The 21293-nt window shown below is 48.8% G+C and overlaps 1 protein-coding gene across 1 annotated transcript in view; it reads right to left on the bottom strand.

The window, feature by feature from the left end:
- Nucleotides 1-21293, bottom strand: part of MYO15A (myosin XVA) — a 103664-nt gene that overhangs the window by 67918 nt on the left and 14453 nt on the right. Inside the window, exons 7-22 of the mRNA XM_056866215.1 lie at nucleotides 18329-18432; nucleotides 17547-17610; nucleotides 17070-17183; nucleotides 16440-16601; nucleotides 16225-16338; nucleotides 14083-14141; nucleotides 13042-13165; nucleotides 12563-12658; nucleotides 11885-12016; nucleotides 10681-10806; nucleotides 8728-8805; nucleotides 7260-7414; nucleotides 6282-6327; nucleotides 4098-4222; nucleotides 1330-1447; nucleotides 551-726 (exon numbers count right to left, since the gene is read on the bottom strand). Coding sequence (XP_056722193.1) covers nucleotides 551-726; nucleotides 1330-1447; nucleotides 4098-4222; nucleotides 6282-6327; nucleotides 7260-7414; nucleotides 8728-8805; nucleotides 10681-10806; nucleotides 11885-12016; nucleotides 12563-12658; nucleotides 13042-13165; nucleotides 14083-14141; nucleotides 16225-16338; nucleotides 16440-16601; nucleotides 17070-17183; nucleotides 17547-17610; nucleotides 18329-18432 — 1793 coding nt within the window. The remainder of the gene's footprint in view (nucleotides 1-550; nucleotides 727-1329; nucleotides 1448-4097; nucleotides 4223-6281; nucleotides 6328-7259; nucleotides 7415-8727; nucleotides 8806-10680; nucleotides 10807-11884; nucleotides 12017-12562; nucleotides 12659-13041; nucleotides 13166-14082; nucleotides 14142-16224; nucleotides 16339-16439; nucleotides 16602-17069; nucleotides 17184-17546; nucleotides 17611-18328; nucleotides 18433-21293) is intronic.

Here is a 21293-nt window from a genome sequence, read left to right as displayed (position 1 = left end):
TGTAAACCACTGTCCATATATCATATCTTGGGGGAGGGGGGAAAAATGGACCAAGACTAAGTTAGGACCTGTAGGAAGATTGAGAATGAGGTCTAAGAAGGGTTGCCAGGTCCCTCTTCTCAACCGGCGGTAGATTTTTGGGGCGGAGCCTGAGGAGGGCATGGTTTGGGCAGGGGAGGGACTTCAATGCCATTGAGTTCAATTGCCAAAGCGGCCATTTTTCTCCAGGTGATCTGATCTCTATCGGCTGGAGATCAGTTGAATTAGCAGGAGATCTCCTGCTACTACCTGGCAGTTGGCAACCCCACCCCAAAAAGCAGAATCCTTTCCTCCAACATTCCTAGGTTTCTGTACGGAAGGGGGATTGTTTGGTTTTAAGGAATAGGACGAGTCCCACGCTTGACATCTGATCTGTTCCACATGGACCCATGTCCGTTACTTCAGTGTCCATTAGGCACTGAGGGGCCTGGTGAGGACCGCCATTCATCTTCCTTCCCCCCCAAATACGTGTTCGTATCTATTTGAGAAAGGCTGTGTGGCAGTTCAGCACCTGGCTAGAAACCCGCGGGACCGGGCCTGGATGAGAATGATCTTGTGGCGGAGGGCGTAGAAGCGCTTCTTGATCAGGAAGCCCCGCGTGTACCGCTGGAGGGTCAGCACCGCCATCTGCACCAAACGTTCGTACCCGCTCTCCAGCTGCTGGTAGACGCTCTCCTTCATAAAGAGCTAAAGACGTGAGGAGAAAGTGGAAAGATCAGCCCCCTGAGGGAAGCCATGCTTGGTATGGAGTCAACTGTGAGGAGGGGAACCCGTAGAGGTTGTCGTCAAAGGACGGAAACCCCACGAATGAGGTTTCCTTCATAAAGAGCTAAAGACGTGAGGAGAAAGTTGAAAGATCAGGAACCTGAGGGAAGCCATGCTTGGTATGGAGTCAACTGTGAGGAGGGGAACCCGTTGAGGTTGTCGTCAAAGGACGGAAACCCCACAAATGAAGTTTCCTTCATGAAGAGCTAAAGACATGAGGAGAAAGTCAAAAGATCAGGAACCTGAGGGAAGCCATGCTTGGTATGGAGTCAACAGTGAGGAGGGGAACCCGTTGAGGTTGTCGTCAAAGGACGGAAACCCCACGAATGAGGTTTCCTTCATAAAGAGCTAAAGACGTGAGGAGAAAGTCGAAAGATCAGGAACCTGAGGGAAGCCATGCTTGGTATGGAGTCAACTGTGAGGAGGGGAACCCGTTGAGGTTGTCGTCAAGGGACAGAAACCCCACAAATGAGGTTTCCACCCTCGGGGATGCTGCTACAATCATGGAAAATGGGGGGGCAGTACCTTGCTTGCTCCGATGCAGTACATATCACGGGTGACTGGGCACAGTTTGGTCAGCACTTTGACACAGTACATCCCGTCGGGCATGGATTCAGGACGGAGATCGACGAGGCAGCGGTACCTGAGGGGAGGAAGGGCGAAGGTGAGAGGGGCACCCGTCCCAAATCGATTTTCAGACAAGAACGAATTCATGTTAACAGCTCGTCCGCACGGAAGCGGCTAAGATGGCGTGAGGTAAACAGACCCATGTTGCGAGCCGCCAACAACATTGTTGACACAATCCTGCGAGATCTTACCCAACATGCAATGCAAGTCCATTCAAATCCAAATGCATCTCAGCTGTTTAGACCCCCGGTATGGATTGCTCCTCGGAGCAACTGTGACCTCTGTCTGTAACTAGGGGTGTGCATTTGGCTAAAGCTGAACTGAAAGAAACTTAAAAAAAAATCTTTTCAGTATTTTGGGGAAGTTTTTTTTTTACCGGTAAAAAAATGGCAGCAATGAAGGGAGCTAAAAAAGTGGATCCCAAACAATGCTGGATTTTTTCGCATTATTTGGGCGTTCGGATCCCCGCTGCCTGCGGACTCGCACCTCTACATGGAAGTCCCAGCTGGCAAGCAGCATGGTTCTGAATGCCCCAGCAGCGCCGAATGGAATGCAGGGCTCTGCACCACATATTTTTCCGGTCCAGGCTTAATAAACCCGAAAAATTTTGAATTTTTTAAAAAAACCGAACATTCTATTTGGCTTTATGGATTTTTCGAAAATATTCAGGTTTATTAAACCCAAACGCAAAAAATACTGGGAAAAGCGCACAGCCCTAACTGTTACCGGACCCGCCCACCAAGCTACTACCTAGAGACCTGGCAAGGTTGGATGCCCTCATTTTGATCCTGCCATTCGGGACCCAAGTATGTGGGGGTCAGGAGAACAAGCTTCAGGGGGACTCGAGAGGGCTAAATCTGGGTGGCATGGTTACGACCATTTTGGGGTCTAATTATGGCATTTCAGAAATCAGATAGAACCTTTTCTTTCCCGAGCATGTATGGGAAAGGGTCAAGGAAAGCGTGCTACCAGTTTGTGCTAGCCTCAGATAAAGAACGGTTGGATTCTGTCATTACTCTGTAGGGTTGCCAGCTACTGGTTACTACTCCAGACTTTATGGATACTTTTTGACTATGAGATATTGATAATTTTATTTATGGCTGCAATATGACATCCCCTCATTTAAGAGGGAAATAATTGTATTTACGGCTACAATATGACATCCCCTCATTTAAGAGGGATACATACACAAGGATTAGTTTTCCTTGTGGATGGACGTCTAAAACCGAGGAAGAAGGGTTGCAGTTTTATATTTTAAATGCTACTTTGCAATAACAATGCACACACAGTCATAAAGATTTTTTAATATATTTATGTATATCTTTGGGTCTAGAATGTCAATTGCTTAGACAACTGAAGAAGGCTGTATGGCCGACACACATATGGTCAGAGTATAATTGTGTTATTTTATGTCTTACTGTGTTATATGAGCATGACAATTTGCTAGACTACTGCAGTGCCCTATATGTGTTATATGTGGTATTAGATGTTATCCTGAAATAAATGTATACATACTTTGTACTTATATAATTTTTGGAGTGTATGACCTTGGGCCTTGGATTTTTACTTTTATTTATATTTTCTTGACCGTTTGGATACTTAATTCTGGTGTTTAGGGTTAAGTGTTTCCCCCCCCCCCTTTGTTGTTGGTGTGAACTGGAGATCTCCTGGAATTACAACTGATCTCCAGTCTATAGAGATCAGTTCCCCTGGAGAAAACGGCTGCTTTGGAGGGTGGATTTTATGCATTATACCCTGCTGAGACCTCTCCTCTCCCCAAATCCTGCCCTAGCTAGGTTCCACCCCCAAACCTCCAGAAATGTCCCAACCTGGAGTTGATAGCCCTAGTTATGAGGGTTTGTATTGGTTGTTAACTGCAGTGCCTTGACCTGGACGGCCCAAGCCAGCCTGATCTTTAGGGTTGCCAACTGCCAGGTAGCAGGAGATTTCCTGCTAATTCAACTGATCTCCAGCCGATAGAGATCAGATCACCTGGAGAAAAATGGCCGCTTTGTCAATTGAACTCTATGGCATTGAAGTCCCTCCCCTGCCCAAACCCCGCCCTCCTCAGGCTCTGCCCCAAAAATCTCCCACTGGTGGAGAAGAGGGACTTGGCAAGCCTACTGATCTTGTCAGATCTCAGAAGCTAAGCACGGTCAGCTGTGGTTACTACTAAGATGGGAGACCGCCAAGGAAGTGTAGGGTTGCTATACGGAGGCAGGCAATGGCAAACCACCTCTGCATGTCTTTAACCTTGAACTGGATGGCCCAAGCTAGCCCCATTTCACCAGATCTTAGAAGCCAAGCAGGGTCAGCCCTGGTTAGTACTTGGATGGGAGACCACCAAGGAAGTGAAAGGTTGCTACGCAGAGGCAGGCAATGGCAAACCACCTATGAACATCTATTGCCTTGAAAACCTGCCTAGGGGGTCAGGCTGAGGCTTCACGGCACCTTCCACACACCTGGTTGCGGAGGAAATAACCTTCAGCCACTTTCTGCCATTATCTACAAGGGTCCCTCGTTCAAATGGAGGCACCCCTAACACAGATGGAGGCATCTCTCTTATATGCATGGGGGGGGGGCCACTAGAGGGTAGACCGATCGTGTCTTCCCAGCTGTGGCAGACCCCAGGACGCTTTCCCGGATCAGAGCCCACTTTGCTGTACCTGTCTATGAAGATCCTGAAGGGGATGCGGACGGGGAAACCTTCTTTGCGGATACGGATGGTCTCCAGAATCCCTGAGTACTTCAGCTGGGCACCGACGACATCTTCCTCAAAGAGGCCCGGCTTCTGGGTGAGAAAACGAAGAGTCTGGGCCAAAGGAGTCAACCAAAACCTATTTACTTTGTAAATTTTAAAATCCCACCTTTCCTACAAGGAGAGGATCATTCTCCCCTTCTGTATGTTATCTTTACAACAACCCTGTGAGGTAGGTTAGGCAGAGAGAGAGAGAGGCTAGCCCAAGGTTGCCCAGCAATTTGGGTCTCCCTCTAACCCAGGGATATCAAACATAAGGCCCACGGGCTGGATCGGGCCCCTTGACCGCTCTTATCTGGCCCGTGAGCCAGACGAGGCAGCCACTATCACCCACACACACACCCTTGATCTGGGCTGGCGAGGCATGGCCCGGCCCGGCCCAACGGGCATTTATGTCATACCCGGCCCTTGTAACTGAGTTCAACACCCCCCTGCTCTAACCACTATACCACACTGGCTTTCTATACATCTGTACACTCGTGTTCACATTTTGGACCTTCAGATCCTAGAGTTTTCATGCTAGAGCGGTCCCGTTTAGCAACCGTTCTTCCTTTCCCCCCTGTGACTTTCCTCGTTTCTGAAACAACCTGATCCAAGAGGTGCGCAATGGAGGATGGGCGATTTAGGAGACATTTCCAGGAGAGTTGAAAGGGAAATAGGTTATGCGGGAGCAAAGGGTGGTGGTGGCTGAAGAAATTTCTTTTGAAACAGCACTACTTACCGGGAAGCTGCCCCACCTAATATGAACTATGTGGACTGTTTTTGTAATTTCCTTTGGTTTATGGTGAAGATTTGAATTGTTTAAAGCACAAAGGCGTTCCCCTATCTCCTTTCTGGCAGAGAAGAACTCTATGAAAAACCTTCTCTACGTTCCTAACGTCATACAAAGAAATGGAAGCAACTTTTGTAATCAAAACTATTTCGATATTATGAGAATCTTTGATTGCTTATAGAAGCAAATTTTTGTCAGTATTTATAGTTATCGTTGTGTCACTTGTGGGTGGTATGCGCTTTGTCACTATATTTGTTGTTTGTAGATTTAATATAACCTTTTGCATATTGTATATACTTTGAGCCTTGTGCTATTTTTTCCTGCTAACTAACTAGTTACAGCAAAGGTGTATTTTTCTCTACAACACCTTATTTTGGGCAACATAACTGTGTTTTTTTGAATAACATATTCTAGTACAGCTAAGTAATTATTGTGGGTTGTGACCTTGTCAATACCACCTGTAAGTTGGCAACCTTATTCATGAACGCTTCCTCCCACAATAAACCTGTTAGCCTTTAAACCCGGGATGGGGAACCTCAGGCCCTGGGGCCGTATGCGGCCCCCGAGGACATTTTCCGTGGCCCTCGGTAGCTCCGGGGCCAGGTGTGTGTGTGGGGGGGAGGCGTGGAGGCTGGGGCCTGGTTGCGAGGGGCCGGCGTGAGTGTGTGTGTGTGTGAGGGGGGGAAGACTTTTCTTTCTTCCTCTTTTTCCGTCACTCTCCTTTCTCTCCCTCTCTCCCTCTTTTTCTGTCTCTTTGTCTGTCTCCCTCCATCCTTTTTTCTTTCTCCCCCTCCCTCCATTTCTTTCTCCCTTTCTCTCTTTTCCCCTCCCTCTTCCTCTTTCTCTGTTTTCTTTCCTTCCTCCCTTCCTTCCCTGTGGATCGGCTGTGGGCTGCACCCCCCTGGCGCCTCGTTTGCTTGGGCCCACCGCTGGCTGCCCTCCCACCTGGGAGGGGGGAGCGGGGGTGCCCTCCAGGCCTTTGCTGCGTGGCCTCCCCTGGGGTTGCCAACCTCCAGGTGGTGGCTGGAGACCTGGCAACCCTAGCCTCCCCCCTGCCAGGAGATCTACACCTGGTTATGGCCCCCGAATGATGTTATAAATGTGCAAATGGCCCTTGGCAGGAAAAAGGTTCCCCACCCCTGCTTTAAACCAACATGAACATTTGGAGGGGAAGAGGTTAACTGCAAGACAGGTGGTTGCTATTCTGGATCAGGCTTATGCAGTTACATAAACATTACCCAGAGAGGAAGTAAACTGGCTCAGAATCATGGCCAAATGGCCCCACCCACACTCTGACTCCAAGTACAACAAGCCGCGTACCTTCTTATTGTTCGGTTTGATGCATCGGACAAAGAAAGGGTTGCATCTGGGAAGAGAGAAAGACACGGACACAATACGGCTAAACCGTTTCATGTACAATGCAGCATAGCTTCGACACAGGGACGACAAATGTAGTTGAGATACCTGGCTTCCTCTAAAGGGGGAAGGAAAATGGATTGTCGCCAAATTTGCATACACCTGATTCAGACGTACCACACCAGCTTAGTCGATTAATTAACGGGATCAATTTCTGTCCAATACCATCCTCAAGGTGATATCGGTGATATCAAAAACAAACAAAACCCCTCTCATCAAATGCCAGTTCCCTATGATACAAAAAGTCCACCCTCAAAAACACATCATGAAAAAAGGTGGTGGTGATGGTGGGGAAATACAACGTGAATACACTTGCCCACGAGGCTAATCTTCTGAATAATACACAAAAATATAAAAGCAAAATACGAACAGCCTCTCATTCCGTGAAGCAATGGGAGTCTTGAATGACGGTTTCTACCTTCTTTACTCATTGGTTGCATTTTCAGTGTCAGTTTCCCATTAAAACACCAAATATATAATGTCAAAATTAAATGTCAAAGACTTAAATGCTCATTGACTTAAATGCTCATTGATTTAATGCTCATTGACTTAAATGCTCATTGACTTAAATGCTCATTGACGGGTCGAGTTTCAAATTGACTTAAACGTGCATTCTCTTAGAATGGCTTAAATGTCATTAACTTAAATGTTCATTGACTTAGAGTCTCAAATTGGCTTAAAAACTACGACCAAGTTCGTCAGGACGTCTTGGAGCTTTTCGTCAACAGTAAGATCAAAGTAAGCGTGCATTTCTCTTAAAATGGCTTAAATGCTCATTAAATGCTCATTGACTTAAATGCTCATGCCTGCCGGAAACTACGAAATGCAGACACCATGTGCATTCATCCATGCCTGGCTTACAAATGCCCCCTCCTTGCTCACCTTTCCATTTTCTCCACAAGTTCCAAGAGGGACTGCTGGAATTTTGAGGCAATGGTTGGGGGTTTGTACTTCCGTTTGCTGGCGCTGCTCCTTCCCATCATGGTGGTTTGCTGGGCCACCAGCTGCGCATGGCTGAAGAACAGATTAGCTACCAGCTAGGTAAAAAAACAAAAAAACTGTTGAGTCTTAGATAGCGAGATTCGTTACATATCAGACAGTCAAAGGGTTAATTAGCCAAATGGTCAGGAAGAGCAGATCGCCATTGCATTCATATCATATGGTCACGTAGGCAAAGTAATCTACATTTTACTGCTTTGGTATATCCTTTGTTTGAAAGAGAAACTCCCAAGAGGTCAGGGCCAATAGGTAAGAGCCAGGCAACACTGCGGGACATTTTCTTCATTCCGCCTTTTCCTGTTCGCAAGGCGGCTCCCAGCATAATGGAAGAGACCATCCCAATAAACATTCAACAGCTTAAAACCCGAGGAACAACCCTTCAATAAACGCTATATCACTCCCTTCACATATTAAAAGCTCACAGAAAAAGAAACCATCTTACAATCTTTATGAAAACTACGGCCGTTTATGCATGGCTCTTTCCTTTGCGTTCACCCCTCTGGCGAATTCAGGTCTTTGTTTTGATTATGCAGACCGTTTCCCACCATCAGAAGTCACCTCGCTCTCCCCTCTGCGTTTCCCCGCGTTTTCAGGGACCTGTTTTATCTCGAATTTGAAAGCACGGGCAAAACGCTGGGGGGGCGGAGTGAGGCAACCTCCGATGTTGGGAAACGGCATGCATAATCAAAACAAAGAGCCCGAAGTCGTCGGAGGGGTGCCCACGAGGGAAACAGCCATGCATAAAAGGCCTTTGTAGCAAAATTGCCTGCCTGACCTCTAGGGGGTTCCAATTCCCTGAAGGCGGGTGCAACTACCCAAAAGGCCCTGTTTCTCACAGCCGCAGTCTTGACTTGGCGGTGGGTCTGCCTAAAAGGATGACTGCACTGAACACGAGAGGCTCATTGGCTCATATAAAGAGGCGATGTTTCACATATACTGCTCCCAGAATGAGAAAGGCTTTAAAGACACCAGATCCTAGTCTGACACTCTAGCCTAGGGGCGTCGAACTCATTTGTTATGAGGGCAGCATATGACACAAATGTCACTTGGTGGGGGTCGAGCCATGCTTCACTAGCCCAGATCGAGAGTGCGTGTGTGTGTGTGTGGGGGGGGTGGCTGCCTTGGCTGCCTCGCGGGCCGGATAAGAGCTTTGAGGGGGCCAGATGCGGCCCATGGGCCTTATGTTTGACACCCATGCTCTAGCCACTGCACCCCGCTGTCTCTCTATTCTTTCCTATGAAGACTGACCCAGCCCCACCTGTGTTTATTTTTTTATTCCCCCAACTTCTGTTTTCAGCGTTCCTCCCCCCACTTCCAAACAGCCAAACTGAGAACAGCCCCAAACGCTTACTTTGATCTTACTGTTGACGAAAAGCTCCAAGACGTCCTGACGAACTTGGTCGTAGTTTTTATCCAAGAATTTATGCACCTGGGTGGGGCAGACAAAAAAAACCAAACCCACACCATTTTTATATGCTGCAATCCCTAGGATCAAAACGACAGCATAAATGTCCCCAAAGAAACATCATAAATTAGCAGACCCAAACATAGCAACTTTTACTTAAATGTGTACCCACCATAAATGATTGTGTCTTATCTACCAGAAAAGAAACTATTAGTCGATAAGACAGAATCCTTTATGGTGGGTACACATTTTAAGTAAAAGTTGCTATGTTTGGGTCTTATAATTTATGATGTTTCTTTGGGGACATTTATGCTGTCGTTTTGTTGCTGTTGTATTGTTTTTTTCCCCCCAATCCCTAGGATGTCTTCTTCTTATTCCATCCCTACACATACACGAAGCTGCCTTCTACTGAATCAGACCATCAGTCCATCAAGGTCAGTATTGTCTACTCAGACTGGCAGGGGAGGATCTCCAGGGTCTCAGATCTTTCAGATCTATAGACTACTGTAGTTTGTAGAGCATCTGCTTGGCATGCGGAAGGTCCCAGGTTCAGTCCCTGGCATCTCCAGTTAAAGGGACTCGGCAAGTAGGTGATGTGAAAGACCCCTGCCTGAGACCCTGGAGAGCTGCTGCCGGTCTCAGCAGACAATACTGACTTTGATGGACCAAGGGTCTGATTCAGTAGAAGGCAGGGGTGGGGCCGTGGCTCAGTGGTAGAGCCCCTGCTTGGCATGCAGAAGGTCCCAGGTTCAATCCCCAGCATCTCCAGTTAAAGGGACTAGGCAAGTAGGTGATGGGAAAGACCTCAGCCTGAGACCCTGGAGAGCTGCTGCCGGTCTGAGCAGACAATACTGACTTTTAGACCAAGGGTCTGATTCAGTAGAAGGCAGCTTCCTGTGTTAAGGGTGGGGCCGTGGCTCAGTGGTAGAGCCTCTGCTTGGCATGCAGAAGGTCCCAGGTTCAATCCCCGGTATCTCCAGTTAAAGGGACTAGAATCATAGAATCATAGAGTTGGAAGGGACCACCAGGGCCATCAAGTCCAACCCCCAGCACAATGCAGGAAATTTACAACTACCTCCCCCCTCCACACCCCTAGTGACCAGAAGATGGCCAAGATTCCCTCCCTCTCATCATCTGCCTAAGGTCACAGAATCAACATTGCTGACAGATGGCCATCTAACCTCTTCTTAAAAACCTCCAGGGAAGGAGAGCTTACCACCTCCCGAGGAAGCCTGTTCCACTGAGGAACCGCTCTAACTGTTAGAAAATTCTTCCTAATGTCTAGACGGAAACTCTTTTGATTTAATTTCAACCCGTTGGTTCTGGTCCGACCTTCTTGAGCAACAGAAAACAACTCGGCACCCTCCTCAATATGACAGCCCTTCAAGTACTTGAACATGGTTATCATATCCCCTCTCAGTCTCCTCTTCAGGCTAAACATCCCCAGCTCCTTCAACCTTTCCTCATAGGACTTGGTCTCCAGACCCCTCACCATCTTTGTTGCCCTTCTCTGGACACGTTCCAGCTTGTCTACATTTTTCTTAAATTGTGGCGCCCAGAACTCTAGTTGAGGTCTAACCAGAGCAAGCAGGTCTAACTAGGTCTAACTAGGCAAGCAGGTGATGTGAAAGACCTCGTTCTGAGACCCTGGAGAGCTGCTGCCCGTCTGAGTAGACAAGTTCACAAGGTTGGAAGAGCCCACAAGGGCCATCCAGTCTAGCAATACTGACTTTGATGGACCAAGGGTCTGGTTCAGTAGAAGGCAGCTGCATGTGTTCATGTGACACAGCCCAAACCCGAGCCGAGCAGACTCAGCCCATCCTGATTTTGGAGCAAGAGCAAAGGAACGTCCTGCATTCCCGCCCCCTTTTTTTGTTTGGGAGACTCCCCACGGCTCACCTGGTAGGTGACTTTGCCTGCATAATGCTTGATGGTGAACTCCGGCAGCGGCATCTTTGGCTTGGAGTACAGCTCGTTGGAACCGTGGTGATAGTGACACTTCTGGAGAAACGTGTGGTCCGTCGCCTGGGAAGACGGAGGAAGGATTCAGCAGACGAGGGACGTGTCCCAGTGCGATCTGGGAAGTCCATTTTCAATGGTCAACTTTGCATAGACCTGCTGCCCAGATTACGGCTTTGCGGTGTGCGGCGGTTAGAGTGCCAGACGGAGAGACCCTAGTTCAAATCCCCGCTCTGCCACGGAAGCTCGCTGGACCTGTGGCCCTTTTTAAAAGAAGTATCTAAGACCTAAGTGCCGCTAACCCTCTGCCAAGGTGCAGGGCATCTTCCTTCTCTGGGAAAAGCAACTTAAATCCATTTTCTAGTTTTCGATTGGCCTTTTCAACTGCCTGATTTAATGCCTTTCTGCCTGCAGTGCTCAGCAGGAGTTTTCAGCCTGTTAGGGTTGCCAGGTCCCCACTCACCTTCGGCGGGAGGTTTCTGTGCTGATCTTGTGCACGTGCGTGTGCACGCCGACACGTGCACGATTGCCCGCCGGCCCTCAGCTGGTCGGCGGGCAGAGGGGCACATTACCGGGGGTTTGCCCGCCACCAGCGGGCACCTGGCAACCCTACAGCCTATACCTGTAGAGGCCAGATTATGCCCCTGTAATTTTAGTTCAGTTGAGACAATTATACGTATTTTATTATACTGTGAATTTTATCGGGAGGTGAGAAATAAGCTGATTTTAACTGTGTTGACCAGAAATTTTAGGAATGTTAGCCATTCAGGTGATTTTATTGTTAAATTTTTATTAGAAGATAAAGATGTTTTTATCTCTTATTTAGTGGCAAAGTTCTGTCATGTAGCCAGTAAGATACGGAGATCCACAGCTGGGGTTTTAAAATTGTAATTTTGTACTGATATTTGCTGGTAAATAAACTGAACTGAACTGAACTTAAATCCATTTGAGGGGCCCCCACCCATCCCAGGACCGTTGAGAGCCTTGGACAAAGATCCCCCCCCTCCCGCCACCTGATCCCCCAACCCCAACGTCACAGGAAATCAAGTTGCACAGCTTGCCCAACTGACCCTCCAAGTTTTGTCGTCCCCCCATAACCCTTTCCGTTTTATGACCCTCCCCAACCTCACCCAAAGACCGTCACCTGGGGAAAACTGCTCTGGTCATCCAAAATCTTCAAAATCCCATAGGGCCTCTGGGCAATGAGGTCGATACAAGGCTGGTTGTCGTTGAACGAAATTTCTCTCCATTCAATCTGCTCCCGGATATATTCCTCCTGAGCGCAGGACAGAGGCGTTAAACTATGTGCCAATAAAGGTGCTTTTGCTGCTCAGCTTGCAGGGGAAACCTGAGCTGGCGTCGATTTCAAAGTCCGCCTGGGCCGCTTAACCCACTTGGCCGCCTCTGGCACATCACTATTTCTTAAGGCAGATTATTCTACAGGCCTACTTTGCAAGGCTGTTGTGAAGATTTGCAGTCAGATCATATGGGTGCTTCCGAACGGCAAAAGCGCCATACAAGTGCCAGGTATCCCATGAACACATGAAGCTGCTTTATGCTGAATCAGACCCTTGGTCCATCAAAGCCAGTATTGTCTACACAGACTGGCAGCAGCTCTCCAGGGTCTCAGGCAGAGGTCTTTCACACCACCTACCTGTCTAGTCCCTTTAACTGGAGATGCTGGGGGTTGGACCTGGGACCTTCTGCATGCCAAGAAGATGCTCCATCACTGAGCCACAGCCCCTCCCCAAGGGGTATCATTACTTGGCAACCCTCTGTCACACTCAGACGCCTCGGGACAGAGAGATTGGTAAGGCCTCACCTGTTCTTCTTTGAAAACGATCTTGTTGAAGAAGAACTGGATGTATTCATTGGCGAAATTGATGCACAGTTGCTCAAAACTGTTGAAGCCCAGATCCTGCCCATAAAGCAGAAGGATATTGTATTGGTCACTTTCCAAAGAGGAGATCTGCAACGGGCTCTCCGATCGGTTGGAAAGGCTGCTGACCGGCTCTGCGTAAGAGGCTGGGATTTAAACCCGACTTGAGGGCTGGTCCAGGCTGTGAACTAGGGTTGCCATCCTCCAGGCACTACCTGGAGGTCTCCCACTATTCCAACTGATCTCCAGCCAATAGAGATCGGTTCACCTGGAGAAAATGGCCGCTTTGGCAATTGGACTCTATGGCATTGAAGTCCCTCCCCAAAACCCGCCCTCCTCAGGCTCCACCCCCAAAATCTCAGGGTGTTTCCCGGCCCGGAGCTGGCAATCCTAGGTAGGAGGGAGACACCTTTCTCCCTCACCTCGAAGCCATAAATGTCCAAGATGGCGATGGACAGGGCTTTTTGCTTGGGATAGATGCGCCGGTTGATCCTCTCCGTGATCCAGTTGAACAGCAGGGAGTAGAGAATCTTGGCGATGGCGTCTCTGGGGGGAAGAAGAGGAAACGGCAGCGCCCGTTAAGGAAAGAACAACTATCGGCGGGATCCAGTAGTGGGCCTACCTGGCAGGGTGGTCGTCGTGCAGATAAAATGGAGGAGAATGGTGTCGTCAGCTGCTTTGTGCGCCTCGCTGGGGGCGGAAAGCGGGGTACAAATGTTTACATCAAGAAGTCAGCAGGACTACTTCAAATGTGGAAAAGACAGAAACGCTGGAAATTCAGGATAAAGGGACTAAATTAAAAGAGTCTGGTTTTTTTCTTGCTGGTTAAAATTGACAAGTAACTGACTAAATGGGTTGGTTTTAATGGAAATGGAATTATATAAAATATTAATCTACTAGAAATGTCCTGAAATAAATGAGCGTTAGGGAGAAATGGAGGATATACAAATTAACGAATTTTCACTAGAAATAATTGTATGCTTCTTACTATACTAATCCATCTTTACTAGGGAGATTTAATACTTTCCCCCCTTTTTTAAAATCTTTTACTCTTTTTTCTCGTTATGTGATGTTATTAATTAATTAAATTCTTTTCTTTTTTTTCTTTTTTTGGTTTTGTTATAGAAAATATAATAACTAAGTGATTAATGATTAATGATTATTAACAATGCTATTAGGGTAGAAATTTATGCAAAAGAGATTACAAGTCTATTTCAGGATGGAGGGAGAAGCAGGGGAAGTCAATTTTTTTCCTCTATTCGATATATGTTATTGTTAAACCTTTTTATTAATAATTTTGGAAAATAATAAAAAAATTATTTAAAAAAAGAAGAAGAAGTCAGCAGGACTATAGAAAGGAGATAACGTTTGTCCGGCAGCAGTGTCCAAAGCTTCTAAAAACCAGTTGGTGTCAAATGTGAACGTGGATTGCAGGTTACGGACCCCGGACCCCGACTGTTTACCTGGCATCCGTGGCGCTGTCAACTGTGAGTGGAGTGAGGATCTTCTCCCTCAAGGTTTCCTGTCCGGGAAGAGGAGAAAGAATCGCACTCGTCTCCCTTCCTCCGCTGCACAGAACCCTCCACACCTCCATCCGCCCCCTGGCTCATTTCCTCAGGCATAGGCACACCTTCAGCCTATGCCAGACACACGTGATTATTTGTTTTATGCAGAATTATGCAGAATTTCCATCTAGACATTAGGAAGAATTTTCTAACAGAGCGGTTCCTCAGTGGAACGGGCTTCCTCGGGAGGTGGTGAGCGCTCCTTCCCTGGAGGTTTTGAAGCAGAGGCTAGATGGCCATCTGTCAGCAATGCTGATTCTACGACCTTAGGCCGATGATGAGAGGGAGGGCGTCTTGGCCATCTTCTGGGCATCTTCTGGGCAGGAGGTTGGACTAGATGACCCCGGTGGTCCCTTCCAACTCTATGATTCTATGACTCTTATTTATTCAAAATATCGATTAGCCGTCTTGCTTCCTTACGGAGCTCAAGGTGGTTTACAACATTTTTTAAAAAAAATACTTCAATATAAATATATAAATAAAATTGCATAAAACCCATATTTAGATTTGAAGTTTAGGACCGATTTGATCAAACGCGGTCCTAAATAACGCTGGCTTCAACAGCCTCCGAAATATCAAACGTCAGAGGCCAGGCTCACCCGCCCGCGGGGCTGCCACCAAAACGGCCCTCCTCTTGTGTGCCCACAAAACATTGGATCGGTGGGACAGTCAGGACCCACCCCCCTGCAGTGATCTTAATACTGCAACATATCGCAATAAGTGGCGGCTTCCTTTACCTTTTGCCTCTGGGACCTGAATGGGAATATTCGGAACTGGCCACCTGGGTGTTGATTCACACAGCCAGGACTGGGGGTCCGGGGAGGGGACGTTTGGCCGAGGTCTTGGCCACGATGCACGCATCAAATCCCCAATCCCATGAAGCAGTCATATACTGACTCAGACAGCCAGTTCATCACGGTCAGTATTGTCCGCTCAGACCGGCAGCCGCTCTCCAGGGTCTCAGGCAGGGGTCTTTCCCATCACCAACTCAGAGGGGAAATGGACCGTGCGGGAAATATGGCGCTCCCTTCTTCCCTCCCGCCCCGTGTCCTATCCCCCCCTCTTCCTGTGACATTATCGCCTTGTTTCCCTTCTCCAGCCTTGCCTCGTCGGCTGTTGCAAGTTACATCACTATAAGGCTGCCAATCTCCAGATAATTCACAGTGGAAACTGCTGAATTACAGTTGATATGCAAACTAAAGTCAATGCCATTACCTGGGCTGAATAAAGACCTTGCATTCATGGCCCATTACCAATGCTGATTTCTCCACACCCATCTCTCCCCTGGACATCACAGACTCTTCTGCATATCACACCTAATCCCATCACGCCTGCTATTCACATTTACGTACTGTTCCTCTACTTAAAGACCGATGGATTCACATTCTAGCTGTATCTGAAGAAGTGAGCTGTGGCTCACGAAAGCTCATACCCTACCAGAAAATATTTTTGTTAGTCTTTAAGGTGCTACTGGACTCTTGCTCTTTTTAATTTCCAGATAGTGGCTTGAGATCTCCTGCTATTACAACTGATCTCCAGGTGATGGAGATCAGTTCACCTGGAGAAAATGGCCACTTTGGAAGCTGGATTCTATGGCATTATACCCCATTGAAGTCTCTCCCCAAACCCCGCCCTCCTCAGGCTTCACCCCGAAAACCTGGAGCTGGCAACCCTACATCACTATGATGTCATATTTCATGTTGTGTTAAGCTCGATATTACCATGAAACGGGGATAAAACGAAAGACAGCTCCATGAACACATGAAGCTGCCTTCTACTGAATCAGACCCTCGGTCCATCAAAGTCGGTATTTGTCTACTCAGACCGGCAGCGGCTCTCCGGGGTCTCAGGCAGGGGTCTTTCCCATCACCAACTTGCTTAGTCCTTTTAAGTGGAGATGCTGGGGATTGCACCTGGGACCTTCGGCATGCCAAGCAGAGGCTCTACCATCGAGCCACCGCCCCTCCCCCAAATACCCCCTCCCAAATACCCACCCCTCCCCCGGGTCCGGGCCCAATTCGTGGGTCTCGGCCCCCTTACCGTCACTTTGAAGGTCACCGCCTTCTGCAGGCATTCCGGAGAGATCTGCAACAGCTCGGCCACGACCCGGATCTCCCGGGCGCTCACGACGGAAGCCACCTCCTGGTAATCGATCTGGAAAAGCCCCCGGTCCAGATCACCCGGGGATCGAGCCGCCTCGCGAACGGATTCCCCACGCTCGTGTCTGCCTCCCTTTCCCCCGGCCGGCCGCTGACCTCATATTTTTCAAAATAGACGTTCCCCAGGTGGAGGATGGAAGCCAGTATTCGGAAGATGCTGTTTTGGTCGTCGAGGCTGAAGTGCAGGACTTCCATGGCGGTCAACAGCCGGTGGAAATCCTCCGCGTCCGCCTTGCCGGGAATCTCACAGTTCCCTCCCTGCGTAAGGAGGGGATTCAGGAATCTGTCCCCATGGACATATCCCCACTAGGGTTGCCAACCTCCAGGTACTAGCTGGAGATCTCCTGCTATTACAATTGGTCTCCAGCCGCTAGAAATCACGTCACCTGGAGAAAATGGCCACGTTGTCAATTGGACTCTATGGCATTGAAGTCCCTCCCCAACCCCGCCCTCCTCAGGCTCCGCCCCAAAAACATCCCGCCGGTGGCAAAGAGGGACCTGGCAACAGGGGGGGAGGTAGTTTGGAATTTCCTGCATTGCTCAGGGGGCTGGACTAGATGACCCTGGTGGTCCCTTCCACCTCTATGATTCTATGATTCTGACCCTAATCCCCACAGCAAGGGTCTCTCCGTTCTGAATGCAACTTTGGGGGTTTTATGCACCACAAACGCCAACGCTCCCCCAACGGTATTTGTTTCACGGACGCTTCCAGGGCAAGGGACATACCTGGTTCAGGTAAAAATAGGTTTCGGCCTCTTGGAGGAAGAATTTGCGCTTCTGATGACCGGGAAGGCCAGCCAGCATCTCGTAAAAGATATGGTAATTCCGTTCATTATTGGCCTACATAAGGAGACAGCACAGAGAGGAGGATATTGCCACCAGTAAGAACGGGGTTAAGGGATATTCTGTTGCCTGGGGCCAAAAAGAAATCTGAATAGCACCCCTCCCTATGGTAAAAATGGTGGAAAAGAAAGTGCTATCAAGCCAGAGCTGGCTTACAGCAACCCCATAGGGTTCTCAAGGCAAGAGATGCTCAGAGGTGGTTGGCCATTGCCTACCTCTGAGTAGCAACCCCAGACTTCCTTGGTGGTCTCCCATTCAAGTACTGACCTGACTGGGGTTTGTGTTTAGCTAGCCCCTGGCTTCTACAGAAAGGATTTTGATGGGGCGGGTGGGGGGAAGAAGGGAAAGGTAGCCTCTCACCTGAAAGACGACCCTGGACTTCTCCAGAAGGTACTGCGAAGTTATGGCACCACTGATGAGCCTGCTGCAGAGACAGAGAGAAAGCTCTGACTTTGAGTCCAGTCACTCTAAAGACATCCAACTCTTTCAACTCTAGAACCAGGACCCTGGGAGAACCTCAACCCTGTCCTGACCGAACTTTTCTGCTCCGAGTTCTAGGAGAAGGATTCTTTAAACTTGGAGTGGGGGGGAATGGGGTATGCGTTGCGCCTTCTTGAAAGGGGGCTCAGCCAGGGTTGCCAGGTCCCTCTTTGCCACTGGTGGGAGGTTTTGGAGGTGGAGCCCGAGGAGGGCGGGGTTTGGGGAGGAGACTTCAATGCCATAGAGTCCAATTGCCAAAGCAGCCCATTTCTCCAGGGGAACTCCAGGGGAACTGATCTCTATCGGCTGGAGATCAGTTGTAATAGCAGGAGATCTCCAGCTAGTACCTGGAGTCCAGGTACCCTAGGCTCAGCCCACAACCAGGAAACATAGAGGGACCCCTATAGGCATTCAGTTGGGCACAAACAGAATCTGTTATAATCCCAGATTCTATAACCTGGAAGTTGGCAACTCAAAGGGAGACCCAGGCTCAAATTATCTCCCAGCCTAGCCTACCCCACAGGGTTGCAGTGTAGACAAAACGGGGAGGAGAGACCACGTGGCCCACCCAAAGTCCCCAAAAATATAATTATGAAATATGGTACGAAATGTGTATTACGAAAAATGTAACAAAAAGATATTAAAAGCTTGGGATGACTTACCCTTCCAGAAAGATTTCCACAAATTTCCCAAACCGGCTGGAATTGTCGTTTCGCACAGTCTTGGCATTCCCGAAGGATTCCAGCAGAGGAGTAGCTTCCAGGATCTGGTCGATCCAGACAAAATAAAAAAACCAAACAGAAACCAACAACTCATAGGAAACCAAACCAAACCAGGCACTTACAAGAAGTCGAAACTTTAAAAAAAAGAACCCCGAAAGTTCCCAAACTGCAGGTACGCGCCTTGTCCGTGGGGCCAAATCTCTCTGTACTGGTTGGCGGACAAGGCAAAAACTTTGAATTTGGGCTGGATAGCACCAGGGAACGCCTGCCCACAGATTCATGTCCCTATCGGCATGACAAATGTTGATTGACTGGGTAGTTAATACCCCGGAAGGTAGGGTCAGAGTTCAGAATGACCTCGATAGACTGGAGAGCTGGGCCATAAGCAATAAAATGGATTTCAGTAGGGAGAAGTGTAAGGTACTTCACCTAGGGAGAAACAACATCAGGCACAGGTACCGGATGGGAGAGAGTTGGCTTGACAACAGTACATGTGAAAGAGATCTGGGAGTCTTAGTGGACCACAAACTGAACAAGAGTCAACAGTGTGATATGGCGGCTAAGAAGGCCAAGGCTATTCTGGGATGCATCAATAGGAGTATTGTGTCTCGATCCAGGGAAGCAATACTACCACTGTATTCTGCATTGGCATGCGGAAGGTCCCAGGTTCAATCCCCGGCACCCCCAGTTAAAAAGACCTCTGGTGGGTGGTTGTGCAAAAGATCCTTCTGTGTGTGTAACCTTAAAGAGCCCCCGCCCAGCAGAGGAGGACAGTCAAACTCAATTGTTACGAGGGCCGATGTGACGTAAATGTCACTCGGTGGGGGCCAAGCCATGCCTCTCCAGCCCGGATCGAGAGTGGGGAAGGGGTGGCTGGCTCGCGGGCCAGATCCAGCCTGAGGGCCTTTTGTTTGACACCCCTGGGGTAGAGGGTCTGGTGGTGCCGGATAATGCAGCTTCACATGTTAGTATGCATGAAGATAGGTTTGCATCAGCTGTATTGTCAGAAGGGGGAAAGAGGGAGAGAGGGTATGCATTCCACACATGCAAGACACCCACCGCAAAGAGGATATGGGAGAGGGTTCCGAATTTTCAACCAGAGAAATTACAGACCGTGCATTACACACAACGCTTGTGGCTTAACCCCTGACCATTGGATCTGCCCCTCGGATGGGGTTGTCCACCTCCGGCTGGGGCCTGGAGTAATCCTAGCGTTACCATCTGCGGGCTACAGAGATCAGTTCCCCTGCAGGAAATGGCTGCTTTGTAGTGCGAACTCTAAGCATCACAACCCCGCTGAGTTCCTCCCTTTTCAAACTCTACCCCCAAATCTCCAGGAATTTCCCCAGCTGGAGCTGGCAACCCTACACCTTGGGGGTGGGGGGAATGCACCGGCAGACTGAATCTCATGCATTGGTGGCGTGCTGGCACAAAGGGGTCTTTAACTGCCCAGTTCCAACCCGCTGATCCAAACAGCCAACCCAAACCGGGGAGAAACTTGGGCCGAGGATAAAAACCTCTTAGCTGCTCTTCAGCAGTACAGGCACACCTCGTTTTATTGCGCCCCGCTTTATTGCGCCCTGCAGACATTGTGTTTTCAAGCAAGTCTATCGACGCCATTTTCCCAACAGCATGTGCTCACGGTGTCTCTGTGTCACATTTTGGTAATTCTTGCAGTATTTCAAACTTTTTCATTATTATTACAGTACAATTTTGGAGACATAATGCTATTGCTCACTTAATAGACTACAGTATAGTGTAAACGTAACTTTTATATGCACTGGGAAACTAAAAAAATCGCGTGACTCTCTTGACTGCGATAGTTGCTTGATTGCGGTGGTCTGGAACCGAACCGGCAATATCTCCGAGGTATGCAAGTATGCATGGAGAAATTCCAAGGGAAAAGAAGATTGGCTGCTTTAGAGCTGAGGGTTTTCTTGTTGTACGGTATAGCAGCATGCCCGGAGTCCCCAAAACTGGCCTCCAGATGTGTCCTCGGTCTTATCTGGGGATAGCCGCACCGCCTCTCGACCCGTTACAGAAAACCCAGGTTGCATTCAGAGACCCCATGTTGTGTAATAGTCCGATGTGAGTTGTGTGTTCTCCTCAATTCCCACGTGTGGGGCGCCCGATTTAGATTGCAACTGCGGCGTAGTAGAGAAGGGGCTTCACTCCCCTCTCCCGATGCCTTTTTCGTTACCTGAAATGATCTTGAAGGGGTGCGATTTGGCCCACTGGGGAAACGCATGAGGGTACATGTGAGTTTTCCCATTAGTCTTAATATCGCCCTCGGAACCATTTCAGCTCCGGAAAATGGGGCGGGGGCAGGATAAAGACCCTCCTCAAACGCCCCACAGTTGCCATCTTGAACGAGACACACAGAAATTTGGTTCTTGTAGGTTATCCGGGCTTCGACAACACAGAAATGTGTTTATTTCATGTGTCTCTCTCCCCCTCCGACAGAGATCCCGAGCTGCGCATGTTGTTCCTCGCGCCATTTTATCCTCACAACAACCCTGCGAGGGGGGTTAGGCTGACTATGTGACTGTCCCGAGGCACTGAGAAGAACCCACAACTCACATCCGGAGGGCATAGGATGGGGATCCCCAGACCCAACCGGCGACCTCTTGTATCTGTAAAGAGGAAATGTAGATGAACCTATCCCAGGGGTAGCAAAAGCAAGCACAATATAGAAAGGTAGGGTTGCCAGGTCCCTCTTTGCCACCGGCGGGAGGTTTTTGGGGTGGAGCCTGAGGAGGGCGAGGTTTGGGGAGGGACCTCAATGCCATGGAGTCCAATTGCCAAAGCGGCCATTTTCTCCAGGGGAACTGATCTCTATCGGCTGGAGATCACGGGTAATAGGAGATCTCCAGCCAGTACCTGGAGGCTGGATAATAAAATCAGC

The sequence above is a fragment of the Euleptes europaea genome, chromosome 21 (assembly GCF_029931775.1).
Source record: "Euleptes europaea isolate rEulEur1 chromosome 21, rEulEur1.hap1, whole genome shotgun sequence".
NCBI classification, from domain to species: domain Eukaryota; kingdom Metazoa; phylum Chordata; class Lepidosauria; order Squamata; family Sphaerodactylidae; genus Euleptes; species Euleptes europaea.
The sequence above is the reverse complement of the archived record's forward strand: the minus strand, read 5'-3'. Positions and strand labels throughout refer to the sequence as shown.